At 33.8% G+C, this 15,079-nt stretch overlaps 2 protein-coding genes across 3 annotated transcripts in view; one reads left to right on the top strand and one right to left on the bottom strand.

Moving 5' to 3' along the window:
* The window catches only part of LOC131946098 (leucine zipper protein 1), a 74,428-nt gene that overhangs the window by 20,898 nt on the left and 38,451 nt on the right, over window positions 1-15,079 (top strand). The window lies entirely within an intron of this gene.
* On the bottom strand, window positions 389-6,448 carry LOC131946120 (chromosome partition protein Smc-like). Of its 2 annotated transcripts, XM_059306766.1 has the most exons (9): window positions 6,388-6,448; window positions 5,937-6,070; window positions 3,394-3,492; window positions 3,146-3,272; window positions 2,811-2,927; window positions 2,054-2,676; window positions 1,722-1,826; window positions 1,461-1,515; window positions 389-1,178 (listed from the first exon to the last, which is right to left on the bottom strand). In XM_059306766.1, exons 3-9 carry the CDS (start codon window positions 3,490-3,492, stop codon window positions 787-789), a joined length of 1,518 nt encoding a protein of 505 aa, XP_059162749.1. In that variant the 5' UTR covers window positions 5,937-6,070; window positions 6,388-6,448; the 3' UTR covers window positions 389-786. The 2 variants fall into 2 exon arrangements, with proteins under 2 accessions (XP_059162749.1, XP_059162750.1); XM_059306767.1 differs by lacking the exon at window positions 5,937-6,070.

The raw sequence follows: 15,079 nt of genomic DNA, 5'->3' as shown, positions 1-15,079 counted from the left end.
CTAACCCTAACCCTAACCCTAAAAACAAGTGCCTTCCAACTTATGGTGATATACGAATATACCGTTAAAATTTATGGGAGATCACTCCTCTTTTATTTCTTTTTTCTTAGTATTAGAACGGCTTAAAATAACATTTTGCTACGTACGTATGCGTTTATCACTACAAATATTAATATATTACTTTCGTACTAACCCATATCCTTAAGGGTTCTGAAGCATTTAAAACAACAACTGAAACAAATAAAAAACTAGTCTGTTTAATTTCATTAATTGGACAATTTTTACTTCCTCGTATACTTATATAAACTATTATGTTGTTTGATTACAGTTTTGACCATTATATTCATGTACATCTTTAAATCTTGAAATAATTAAACCCTGACGGAAAGTGGTGCTGCAAGCTATATGCAACAAGCATACGTTACATACACGTACTCAATTGACAAGACAAATTGTTTTATGATGTATATGTTCATTTCACAATGGCACTAGAAGCATGCTTCTTTATATTGTCTTAACATTAATTTATGTTATAACACTCAAACACAAACTCTTTGTACATTTAATTGTATGTATTCTAAAATACAACCAAAAAAAGAAGTTAAACCATTTGCTTTCAAAAAATGAAGTGTAGATCATAATCCAGTATGTTCACAGATTGAAACTTACCTGTTGAAACGATATGCACATGCATAGAATATAGGAAAATTGGATAATTAAAAACAATCGAAAATGGTGTGGCGTGAAATAAACGATAAACTATTTATTTCATAAGCTTGATAAAATTTATAATCTAAGTATAGTAAATCCACTTCCTCCTTGTATCTTAGCTCCATCATCAGCTTGACCGACTTTAAAATAAAGTTCTTGGCCTTTCTTCATGCCAACAATAGTTGATCCAGCGGCAGATGTGTTGGCTGATTTGACAAAAATGTTCTTATAAAATCTGTCATCCCCGTAAACACCAATTTTAATCAGTTTATCTTCCGATTCCTGCAGCGTTACAATCACAAGATAGAAACCATCATCTGGTGCTACAAGTTTTCCTGTGGTTCTATTAAAATAGCTGCCGTAAGGTTCCCAAACTTTTTTAAACGTACAAAGAGTTGATCCAGTAGTTACTGTTGTGTCGTTTTGCAATTGAATGTGACAGATGTAAGGCTGACATACACGGGTCTCTGTTGGAAAGTATATGTTAGAGTTTAATCATGAACTTTTGCACAAGTGTCTGTGTGTCTGTTCACAATTATGTGTATGTTTACTATTTAACATACCGATTGACAGATATTTACCAGAGTTGTGAAAAAGTAATAAACTGAGTACCGATTAGTTATCGTTGATAACTATACGTTGTATCTGGTACTTTTTCACGAGAAAAAAAAACTTACCATTAAATCAGCATTGCTTTATGATAAGTCTGAATGAAGTATCTTTAATTATTTTTTTCCAAGAAAACTTACCGATTAAATGAAATTCTTTGGACAGCTTTGAAATGGTATTTTCAATATTTTCAAGCTAAATAAAAATAAAGTTTAAATAAAATAAATGAAGTAAATTTCCTAAATATTAGTAAAGATATCGAAGACATGACGCAGTGACCCACGCTTTTCTTTATATTTATTTAAATAGTAGTGTGTTATTATATGTTAAAAGAAAATCGTTTATTTTCAGCTTTTTAGACCATGATTAAATTATTACATTTTAATACATTTATTACATACCTTCTGTAATCTTTCTCCCCCTGTTTGCAAGTTCTGGTTAAAGATTTGAATCAGTTTGTCAATGGGCATCAATCTCTGTTGTAGGAGTTTGTACATCACATTTTGCTAAATGGATTATAACAAATATGACTATTTCTATTGCATATGAGTTTGCAGGCTTATAGGCCTACGTGTGGTGTGCCTTCAAATTAGCTTCAAATTCGAAAGTATTGTTGTTGGAGAAATTTACTAGCTGATTTTGAAAACATGTTACTACAATTTGGAGGAAGTAAACAGGCAAGTACGTGTAAAATGGTAAACCCAATTAATTAGCCTTTTAACTCTTTACCTACCTTTGATTGCACCTTTTCAAGTTTGATGGACGAATCTACCATTATTTTATTATTATCTTTTTGTAAAGAAACGATCTGATCAGAATGTCTTTCAATTTCTTGTGCTATACTGTCTATTTTGTCTGTGTGATCTTGCATCTCTTTATTTATTTTGTGTGCATTGTTTTCATATTCTTTCATATCTAGAGACAGTTTCTCTAGTGTTTTGTTTGACTTGGTTTCTTTTTCTTTTAAACTTTCTATTTCTTTGTTCAGCTCCTTTATTTTGTTATCTTGTTCACTCATTTGTTTTATGATATTTTTAAAATTCCGCTTTTGTTTTTTAGTCAGTTGTTCAATGTTTAACCACATGTCACTCTGTTCTGATACAAAGTTGTCTCTCCATTGTTTTATTTCTGATATGTCATCTGTAGATTTGTCATTGGCGTCTTGTAGAGAAGATATGGCTGTCTCTATCTGCTCAAGTCGACTGACGTCTTGTAGAGAAGATATGGCTGTCTCTATCTGCTCAAGTTGACTGACGTCTTGTAGAGAAGATATAGCTGTCTCTATCTGCTCAAGTCGACTGACGTCTTGTAGAGAAGATATGGCTGTCTCTATCTGCTCAAGTCGACTCAATATTTCTATAATATAGTAAATTTATGTATGCAAAGTATTATTATTTTTTAAATATACTTATTCCTTGATGAAGTTTAATTAAGCATCGTAACTTTTAACGTTTGAAGACATATTTTATATAAAATGTAATCGTTAATACCAGTTTGTTTTTGTTTTGATTCACTTAGGTCGAGTTTTTCTGTTGCTGTAGATTGTGGTCTAGACTGAGGTAAAGATGGCGTTCTGTCCTCGACGTCTTCGTTATGTTGATACTCATCTGGTTGATACAAATCAATTATGTAATTAAAGTGTCTGACATATTTAAAACTTTTCATTTGTGTTGGATAATGTTCTATTTATTTGGAAAATCGCACCTAATTAACTATCTACATTTACAACTGTTATAATTTATTTTGAAAATGGTAATTAGAGTGTAATATATAATTACTTGCGTGTTCAATATACAATAAAGCACTATTAAGAAAATATATTTACGCATGACTTGTGACGCTGCACCCAACATGGTCGTGGTCGCTGAATCAAGCTCCTGGTATAGCTCGATGTAGGTAAGAGACAGGTTGTCATTTTTATCTTCTATCCAAGTCTTACTTTTTTCTAATGCCTGATGATATTACACACACATGTCTAGTTAAAAAACAACTTTTCTACTAGTTATGATGTAAGTCTTGTGAATAGTGAATATAACAATAGAAGGTACAACGTATTCATTAACGATTGCATACCTTTTTGATCACTGAAATAGCAGGTTCTAAAACTTGAATCTTTTCTTCCAAATATCTCATGTGCTCAGTAACAAGCTTGACTTGAATTTTTGGCCGCATCTGAAATTAAACATATATAAGCTTAATGCATTTAAGTATTCCACTAACAATATTGTTAGGTTGCTTTTTTTGTTAGTATTATTTCGTCACGATTTGTATTGTTGGTTCATGTTTTTAACAATTACTTAACATCGATTAATTATTTTCATTTTTTTTCTTGGAAATGTCAAGTTTCAAATTATTTCATTATTTGTTGCTGAGGCAAGGTACTGACATACGAGGGTAACTGTATGCTTGAAAAAAGTAGCTAGAAACCAACATAAATCTACTTCATTAGCGTTCTAAAGTTAGGGTCACTCACTAATTTGTTCTTTTTCACTAGACAATTTTAAAAATCAAAACAATTTGCAAGACAACCCCATTCGCTGAAATGTGTATGAACCTGATGTTGTTCCATTAAATGGTATTTATTTTCCATTGTCAAACACTTATTTTGAAGCAAACATAAACATTCACAAATTTACATCAGATATAACTTTTCAACATTGGCCACTCTTCCACGCTAATATATTGAGTGCCAATTTAAAGATTTCCTTGACATTTTATGCATTAAACCCTAATAGACGTAATGTACGCGAGCGAAATTATTCGAGAGGCCCATTAAAAAATTTAAAAATCATGTATGAAGTAGTTACAATTAATATGGTTATAAAACCCTGGCTGTCTGTTTTTTACGGACTTTAACAATACTAAAGATTGGATGTAGGCCTATTTGATGTTTTCAATATTTCTGGTAACTTACTAAAAAATTAAAAAAAATCAAAACAATTTGGTTTTCACGTGTAATGGCGATATAAACTATGGCATCCAGCTATATATATGCTGCAATAAATTTTATTGTACACATTGTAAGCGAAAAAAGGAACACTGGGTCATGGTGTTCAAATTTGCATTGTTATTTAAAAACATAATCTGCAAAATTTTGTAAACAAATAGTTAGCGATCACGGAGTTCCTGTACAGCCAATCAATATTTGTCTTACGAAAGTGAAACATCCGGTTATAACTTAGGCTTGATGAAAATAAAAATAAATGTAGCCGTAAACTCAACAAATTATTTTTCAAGTTCACTGGATTTGGAACTTTTATAGCATTAATTCTAAATTATTCTGAATAGATTTTATTTCTATATTTAATTTCAAGATTATTGAGAAAAGAATCCAGATATCTTAGAAATAAAAATTCCAACAAAGTATTGCCAATTACACTCTTCATGAGTTGGTTTGAGTGTTAGATAATATTTCACTTATCCATCCTGTTTCTTTGGATTATAATCCACCATTATTTTCCAACCATTCTATAAACCATGCATAGTATATCAGATTAGCATAAAGTTTTTAAATTGTTATTGTATTGATTAATAAAAAATTAAAAGAATAAAAGTTAAGTGTCGATAAGTGTATGCGGTACTATATAGTTTACAAAAAGAAGGAAATTGTTTGTGTAGTTATCACATATGTTCACATTATTTATCAATTGAAGATCAAAAAAGCATCTATTTTTAATTTAATTAGAAGTACTGCAGATATTTCAGTTTGATCTTTTTTTTAGATTTACTTGTGTGTATGTTTGATTCCATGTTAACCTATGTTTGCCACTTGTAGTGTAAAAAGTGTTTGCTGAAGGACCAATTTGTGAAAAAATGATCATAATGTCATTTAATTTGTGAAAAATCCATTTCTAGACTCCGTGCATTCAAAATTGTCATAATTGTACATATATGGTTGTTGTACAATAAAATATACAAATCAACCCTATAGCTCTTATCAATTAATTTTTTTTCTTCTTTGGGACTGTTGATTTTAAGTGTTTTTTATGTTTTTTTAAAAACTAAACCATCAGATTTTAGGCTACAAAACTAAGACAAACAGTTAACACCTAAATCCCTTCTCTGATATTAAAGGCAAATCAAATACCTACACAATGATATATAACACATGTGTGTGCTGATGTTCTAACTTTACTTATGGTCAAAAGAAGCTAGCATACTGCCGGCTACTGAAAATATCACTAAAAACCCTTAGTCTGTTAAGAGTTAAGTTTTTATTTTTTATTATTTTTATTTTACGGTCGCTTTGTTTGCTAAATCTAAAAGGGCACGTTTTTATTCCATGTCAACAACATGATGGAAGGATTCTTGTCAACTCGCTCACCTCCATTAGCACTTTCGGCCACGACCCGTATTCCAGATCCTTTAATAGCTGTGTTAATTGTTGCCTTTAGGCGGATATAATTTCAAGATTTCTTGAGTCGAAAATTCATTACTTTATATTTATATTTTCGCTAATTATTTTTGTGATAAAAACTCATAGGCCCTAAAAGTTCGTAGGCTCAGTGCCCAATATGCCTAATGGATAAATCTGTCCGAAACACATTGGTCAGGCGAAATCAAACATAAAATATGACCTTTAGTTGTGAAAGGTAAAAACTGCAGGTACTTGTTACCTTTATAGTGGGCTAGACAACAAGAGCAGAAACAGTTATGTCCCTTTTGTTATTTAATTTGTTACACCAAGTCCGCTTAACAACACCGGGATTTCCCGTATATCACTTTCTGTTTCACAACAGCCAAGTAGTTGCTTAAAGTTTCAAGAAAATGTTAGTGCTAGTTGAACGACTACCAGTCAAAAAAATCAAAATACTTTGAATAAATTAATATGCGATAAACAAATAATAGACATACAATCGAAAGTATTTGTATCTGGTTATAAAAAAAATCACAAACTTGTTGTAAATAACTTTACTTTGGTTACTTTAATAATCTTAATGCTTTACTTTATTTCTTATATATACTGTTAAGCTTATTAACAAGTATTTATTCAATACATTTTGAAGTTATAAAGATGTTAAACTGATTTTCTTTATGACTAAAGACCAATATATATTGTGAGTTTACCTGAATTAACTGTGTTTTAGTTCTATGCAAGACAGCAGTCTAGTTCATCTCTTGGGTTTCCGCCATCTTTATTGATGGAACAAAGATATTTTTATAACAGTTGGTTTTCCCGGTAGACACATTATTAGATTGTTTGCTCACTTGTTAGCTGTAGATGGTTTTAACCTAAATTTGACATTCCTATAGTAACAAACACCTTTATCATAGTGAAACAAGTTTAAATTGCATACACTTTCTAGTTACATAGAAAATGTACAACTATGTAAGATATATTTTGTACAAAAGTGTATAAAAAATCATTAAAAAATCATAAAAAATCTCAAATTTATTTCTGAAAATTCTTGGGGTGGGGGCGGGGGCACAGGTTTACGTACATACATACTTTCTATATAAAACTTATTTTTGTAAATTTCGACCATCGGTGTGTGACAGGTGGTGGGGTGTTGAGGGTATACTTTTCTTCAGGGGGAAATTTTTGAGGGTACTGCCCCCAGCCCACTTGTACATATGCCTGCCTAATACTCTGCTATAAACGTGAGACTTACCCAGAGATAAATTTGCAGAACAAAGATAACAACAAATGTAGATGACACATGGCATGGAAGCCTGATGGTATTAAAGTCGTAATATTTTTTTTACGTCCGAGGTGTGTCTATCCTTGGTAATTCCTACAGCTACTAGTGTGTATGTAAACCGTGAAAGTTATGTTTTAAATGTCTCACATAATGTAACACTTTTTTCATAATATGTCACTTTTGTGAACACAGTGATACGCCGTAGCAGATAATTAAATGGGTCACACAACGTAAAGACAAACTCAAACGGGTTACAGAACATAAGAATAAATAAAACACACGCTCATTAACACTAAAGACAGTTGTATTATATCTGCAATATGTACACAAACACAGGCGATTCTAAATTTCAAACTTGTACACAAACTAACATTTAGTGGCTATATAAAAGTAAACAGAACAGAACTTACCTACACTAGCCTGGTACAGGAATTGGACTGTCATACGCAAATCTTGCACACATTATATACATGTACACAAACATTTACACAGACATGTACACAAACAGGCAAACAAACATGTACTCAAACATGTACGCAAACAGGCAAACAAACATGTACTCAAACATGTACACAAACATGTACACAAACATGTCCAAAACATGTACACAAACATGTACACTAACATGTACACAAACATGTACACAAACATGTACACAAACATGTACACAAACATGTATACAAACATGTACACAGATATGTACACAAACATGTACACAAACATGTACCCAAACATGTACACAAACATGTACACAAACATGTACACAAACATGTCCAAAACATGTACACAAACATGTACACTAACATGTACACTAACATGTACACAAACATGTACACAAATATGTACACAAACATGTACACAAACATGTACACAGACATGTACACAAACATGTACACAAACATGTACCCAAACACGTACACAAACATGTACACAAACATGTACACAAACATATACACAAACATGTACACAAACATGTACACAAACAGATACGAAAACATGTACACAAACATGTACACAAACATGTACACAAACATGTACACAAACATGTACACAAACATGTACACAAACATGTACACAAACATGTACACAAACATGTACACAAACATGTACAAAACATGTACACATACATCTACACAAACATGTACTCAAACATGTACACAAACATATACACAAACATGTACACAAACATGTACACAAACATGTACAAAACATGTACACAAAAATGTACACAAACATGTACACAAACATGTACACAAACATGTACACAAACAGATACGAAAACATGTACACAAACATGTACACAAACATGTACACAAACATGTACACAAACATGTACACAAACATGTACACAAACATGTACACAAACATGTACACAAACATGTACAAAACATGTACACAAAAATGTACACAAACATGTACACAAACATGTACACAAACATGTACACAAACAGATACGAAAACATGTACACAAACATGTACACAAACATGTACACAAACATGTACACAAACATGTACACAAACATGTACACAAACATGTACAAAACATGTACACATACATCTACACAAACATGTACTCAAACATGTACACAAATATATACACAAATATGTACACAAACCTGTACTCAAACATGTACACAAATGTATACACAAATATGTACACAAATATGTACACAAACATGTACACAAACATGTACACAAACATGTACACAAACAGATACGCAAACATTTACACCAACAGGTACACAAACATTTACACAAATATGTACACAAACATGTACACAAACAGGTACACAAACATGTAAGTAGTATATTAGGTCCCTTTTTTATCGAAGGCGCAGACGTAGGCGCAGGTGGATGCGCAAAGGATATATAGCAAAATACTCGGATGCGCAGGCGCAGCCTGCCGCAGCCTGGCGCAATGAGATATAGTAAAATACTCGGGATGGGGATGCGCAGGCGCAGCCTGCCGCAACCTGGCGCAATGAGATATAGTAAAATACTCCGGATGGGGATGCGGATGGGGATGGGGATGGGGATGCGGATGGGGATGGGGAGGATGCGCAGGGATGCGGATGGGAAGTAGGTCAGTAAGTCAGTAGGTCACCGCCGGTGACCTTATGACGTAATCACCGCAGGTGACCTAGTTACGTAATTTTAATGAGTTTTTTAATTAGTTTTAATGAGTTTTTTAAATTTTAATTAATTTTTGACCTAGTTACGTAATTTTAATGTGTTTTTTAATTAGTTTTAATGAGTTTTTAAAATTTTAATAAATTTTTTATCAACGAGTTACGTAATTTGATTATTTGTTTGTATTTTGTTTGTTTATTTTTTAATTAGTTTAATTTTTTTTTTATTTTTTAATTTTTTAATTTTAATTATTTTAATTAGTTTAATTTTTTAAAACTTTTAATTTGATTTTAATTACTTTGTTCATATTGTGTAATTTTTTATTATCGAGTTACGTAATTTCATTATTTGTTTGTATTTTGTTTGTTTATTTTTAATTAGTTTAATTTTTTAAATTTTAATTTTTAATTAGTTTTGTATTTTTTATTAACTAGTTACGTAATTGGATTTTAATTTTTTTTTAATTTTTAAATTTTTTTTTTAAATTTTTAAATTTTTAAATTTTAATTTTTATTAACTAGTTACGTAATTTGATTATTTGTTTGATTTCAAATTGTTTAATTTGATTGTTTACTTGTTGTTTATTTGTTTGAAATTCATTTTATGTAGTTTGATTTTAATTTTGTTTTTTACTTTAATTACGTAATTAGTTTGATTTTTTAAATTTAAATTTGATTTTTAATGTTTTAAATTTTTAAATTTTTAAATTTTATTTGTTTATTTGTTTATTTGTTTGAAATTCATTTTAATTAGTTTGATTTTAATTACTTTGTTTAATTTATTTATTTGATATATTTCTTTTCTTTGTTGTATGGCGTTGTTTAAAATAATCTACTAACGCTAACAAAAATTGAACATTCTTTCTCTAGACTACAAACATCCATTACCAACACCTGTTACTTATCGATCCGCCCGTTTTTGACAGCTCAGTTTGATTAATGGCGGGTTCACTGAAGCGACCACACCAGGGGATCTGGCTAATGCTTCCCGGCGCTGCCGGTTTTTGACAGGTACCACCCAGTGATTAATCGGTTTTCTCGATCGCAGCCGCGAAGCCACCGTTATGGTAGCCCACCTAATTAAATTTGTCACGCACCATTGATTAATGGTGGGTTCACTGAAGCGAACACCACAAGGGGTATCCGCGAAGCCACCGTTAAGTGTGGCGACAGCTGGTGCTGTAATTAGGCCGTCCAACCGTATAAAGGAACGCGAAAATTTTGTTTTAAACCAATTCGACTTAGGACGTCAAACCAAGCATCACCGCGACTTATCCAGCCTGAGACCACCGTTGACCCTCGAGACTAACCCACGCCAGCTTTACCAACCATCACATCTACCTAACCCTCCAAGGACCACATCTTTTGTGCGTGTTTATTCAATTAAAGGTAAGGTTAATATTACTTTTGCTTTATGGGAGCTAACCCCATTAAATACCCTTTAATCAAATCTTATTAGAATCTATTTACTTTACTTTTGTGGTGTACACCGAGGTAAGGTGAATATTACGTTTATTTTAAGGAAACTACCCCCATTAAAATACCCTTTAAATAAATATGTATCTAAATAAGTAGTCAATTGAATTTTCTTTTTACTGTACAACCGACCCTACTAACCATCCACTGACCCTATTGAGCTACCTACCCATCCCTGAGGCATCCACTGAACCAAACGTTCCAACTACAACCAACTACACCACTTCGGATCTCCACATACAGTTAACTACACGTTCAGCTTAGACGTTCAAATCCAGAGGTACGTTTCAATTTCAATTTAGTTTTTGTTTTAAGTATGTTTTTTTTTTTTTTTTTATTATTTTTTTATTTATTTTATGATTTTTTATTTTATGTATTTACTTTCTTTTTATTCTACAGCCAGCGACCTACCCAAGCAGCCAACTGATCCACACAGTAGATACCTCGTCAATAATGGAAGCCGCCCAGTCTACCAGCCACCCAGCCATGACCCGTAACAAGTGTGACATATGCGAGCGGGTATTCACCCGCAGAAACGATTTGACAAGACATCAAGACTCTGCACACGGACGACAAAGACATCCCTGCACAACATGCGGGAAAGTATTTACAAGACTAAGTAATTTAACGAACCATTATAAGACAGCACACAACAACCAAACATCACCGACCGACACCCCATCAGCAACCAACAGACAAACACACCAACCCACATTAGTGACCGATAGAAAAACACACCAACCCACATTAGTGATCGACACACATACTGTCCAACTCCCATCAGCGAGCCAAACAGTTCGTACAGCGACCAACACTAGCCCCTTAAAACGACACACGACGTATGACGACATATCAAACAACAAACGCGTAAAGACTAACAATGACAGTAACCTTAATTCACACACCACTACTTTTCCTGTAGACGACCTTAGGGGAGATGTAGTAGACTTACACATGACCACAGACAAACCTTCACCGACATGCCTTCTTACAGACATTCCGGACTTTATTAAACATAATCACGCGATTAACATGTTACAACAGGATTCACAGTCAAAACCCTACACAGACAATTTCTCCTTTTTTAGATGTTTAGCCAGACATTTAGGGTCACCCACAAGAGATCTTAGAATTCCAACATTAAATCTCGCGAAACAGTGGCAAGCGCACCAAGGTCTCGGGACCTTGGCTAATTTTAGTGGGGTTAGTTTGGTCGAAATTCCCCTCTTAGAGTCGTGTTTTAGTGTAAATATTGAGATTTTTGAATTTAACGAAAATCATTTCCTTTCTCCGAAACTTAGAAGTAGTGATAGGTTTATTGAGACCGTGTATCTTTTATTTTTTCAAAATCAGTTTATGTACATTAATAATATAGGTGGGGCGGGTCATTCTTTCGCGTGTTCTGTGTGTAACAAAGTATGGCCCACCGTTAAACAATTAAACAGACACGCGAAAGGGTGTAATGGGGGGAAACCCGTAGATTGGTATAAGGGAGGGGTTTATCAGACACACCAAACAATCTGGGAGTTTTTAGCGTCCTATGGGTTAGATGTAGATAGTAACTTTGTTTATCCCTTCCGAGCAACTTACGATTTCGAATGCTATTTCGACCATACCGAGTTACCCACGTTAGGTAGAGTTACAAAAAGCGTAGCCAAACACGTGCCTTTGTCTTGCTCTGTCGCCTCAAACGTAGATGGGTTCGTCGAACCCATCTGTTTTATTTCGACTGGTGACCCTCAAGAATTAGTGACTAGAGTTATTGACAGACTCCACACAATCGCTGAGGCAGCTTATGGAATTTTGAGAAAACAGTTCAATCCTCTTTTTAAGCAAATCAGGAAGTTATTTCCACCTAAAGCTAGGGGTAGTGATAATAAGTCGAACGACAAAGGGTTTGATAGGTTTCTTAACGGTAGATTAGACGATTATTTGCGACAAATGCCGGTTATAGGGTTTAATTCAGGAAAATATGATATAAATCTCGTTAAGCCGTATTTTATTCAGTACTTTTTAGCTTATTTAAACACAGAAGAGGGGTTAGAGGAGGGACATAGATCTAGTTGTAACGATGATGAAGACGACGTAGAAGATAAACAAACACCGTTTAAATATGTAGTTAAAAGAAATAATAATTTTATGTGTATATCAACTAATAAATTAAAGTTCTTAGATATAGTTAATTATCTAGCACCTGGGTTTAGCTATAGTAAATACCTCGCCGCGTATAATGTTAAAGAGACCAAGGGAAACCAAGCAAACTAATTTTTACAAAAATTTAGGGGTTGATATTTTTAAAGACGCGATTTCTGTCCCGGGAGTAACCTTAAAATACTTATTCAAAACACTGCCCAAAAACGTTTCTTTTTCTTTGTGTTCCGAGCGCGAATCAGAGTTACATAAAACAATCCGAAATAATATCGTAGGGGGTCCCTCCATTATTTTTCATAGACATCACGAAAAGGGTGAAACGTTCATTAGGGGGAATAGTAAAAAGGTGGTACAGGCAATTAAGGGGTACGATGCGAACGCGCTTTATTTATGGTCTTTAATGCAAAAAATGCCGACGGAATTTCCGATTATTAGAAATAGTGAGGAGGGGTTTAGACCGCGTAAAGCGAATCATTATGGGGAACAGGCCTTTCAGTGGTTATCGTGGGTTTCAAAAACAAAGGGGGTAACTTTAAAAACCGCATTTAACGGGGGCGAAGTTAGCTTAGGATCACGCCATATAAGAGTAGACGGGTGGGACGCGAACAGTCGAACCGTTTATCAGTTCCATGGCTGCCTCTTTCACGGACACCCCGACTGCCCCTTAACCAAAGACCGAACAGTAAATCCTATTAGTAACAGACCCTTGACTGAGTTATTTAAAAAGACAAACGACATTACGAAGTACCTTACAGATACTGTTGACGTTAAAGTCGTAGAAATGTGGGAATGTGAGTGGGGGAACCAGAAAAAAATGAACCCAACTATTAAAGACTATTTAAAATCTATTGACAAATCACAAAAGACACCGACACCGACCTATGGTAAGAAATGGCCCCTGACTGAAAAACAGATCATCGATTCTGTTTTAGACGACTCGTGTTTTGGTCTGATAGAATGCGACATTAAAATACCGGATAGTTTAAGAGAACATTTTAGTGAGATGACACCTATTTTTAAAAATACGGACGTTACGCGGGATGACATCGGACCGTTTATGAGACAATACGCGATCGATAACAACTTATTAAATAGCGGTAGACGGACTTTAATCGGTAGCTTTACAGGGGAGAAAATTTTATTAGCGACCCCCCTTTTAAAGTGGTATTTAAATCATGGGTTGGTAGTCAGTAAAATTTATCAAGTCGTTGAATATAATCCGGTTGCATGTTTTAAGACATTTGGGGATACAGTTTCAGACGCGCGAAGAAAGGGGGACATAGACGACAAATACGCAATAACTAGTGAAACAATGAAATTGTTAGGAAACGCGGCATACGGTAAAACTTTGACGGATAAAACACGACATGCGGACATGACCTACTGTAGTGATAGGGATATAGGGGATTGTATTAATAATCCACGATTTAAAAAAATGACAAAACTTACCGACGCTGTTTACGAAGTAGAAACGTTAAAAAAGAAGATAGTTTGGGATCTCCCTCTTCAGATAGGCTTTTTCGTTTATCAGTACGCGAAACTTAGGATGTTAGAATTTTATTATGACTTTATAGACAAATATATAGATAGAACCGACTTTCAGCTCTGTGAGATGGACACTGACAGTTTATACTTAGCCTTAAGTACCGATGACTTATTAAAAGCCGTTAGACCGGGACTAGAACACGAGTTTTTTTACATTTACGACAAATGGTTCCCCTCAGAAGTATGCGATCACATAGACCACAATTTATAAGCGGCAAAGGCACGGTAGATAGTCATTGTCTAGAGTGTAGGGCTAGGAAAATTTACGAAAAGAGAACACCGGGGTTGTTTAAATTAGAATATGAAGGGGATGGGATGTTATCTTTATGTAGTAAGACGTACCACTGTTTTGGCGACTATAATAAAACATCAACCAAGGGATTATCTAAAAATCACAACACACTAGGCAAAGAATCTTTCATGCAGGTCCTCACAACAAAGGGACCAAGTGGTGGGACAAACACAGGGTTCAGAGCATACAACACGGGGATATATACTTACACCCAACACAGAAACTCACTTTCTTACTTTTACATTAAAAGACGAGTAGACGCAGACAATGTGACAACATCTCCCCTAGACATATAAGACCTTTTAGTTTACCAACCGTGACTTTAACGAGACTTTACTGTAAATATGTAAATAAGACAGAACCATGACGGTATGCTGATGGGGTTGTTTTTATTCAATAAAAACGTATTATATAAACGGTCCTTTTTTAATTTTTGATGTGAGTTATTGTTTTGTTACTTGTCCCGGAAAGTTATGTAACTCGGTATCCTGTATAAGATGTATGACTGGAATCAAAATGAACCA

This window comes from Physella acuta, unplaced genomic scaffold (genome assembly GCF_028476545.2).
Source record: "Physella acuta isolate Inbredline_101_S28 unplaced genomic scaffold, ASM2847654v3 ptg000544l, whole genome shotgun sequence".
In the NCBI taxonomy this organism is placed as follows: Eukaryota; Metazoa; Mollusca; class Gastropoda; family Physidae; genus Physella; species Physella acuta.
This window is presented reverse-complemented; position numbering and strand designations above follow the sequence as displayed.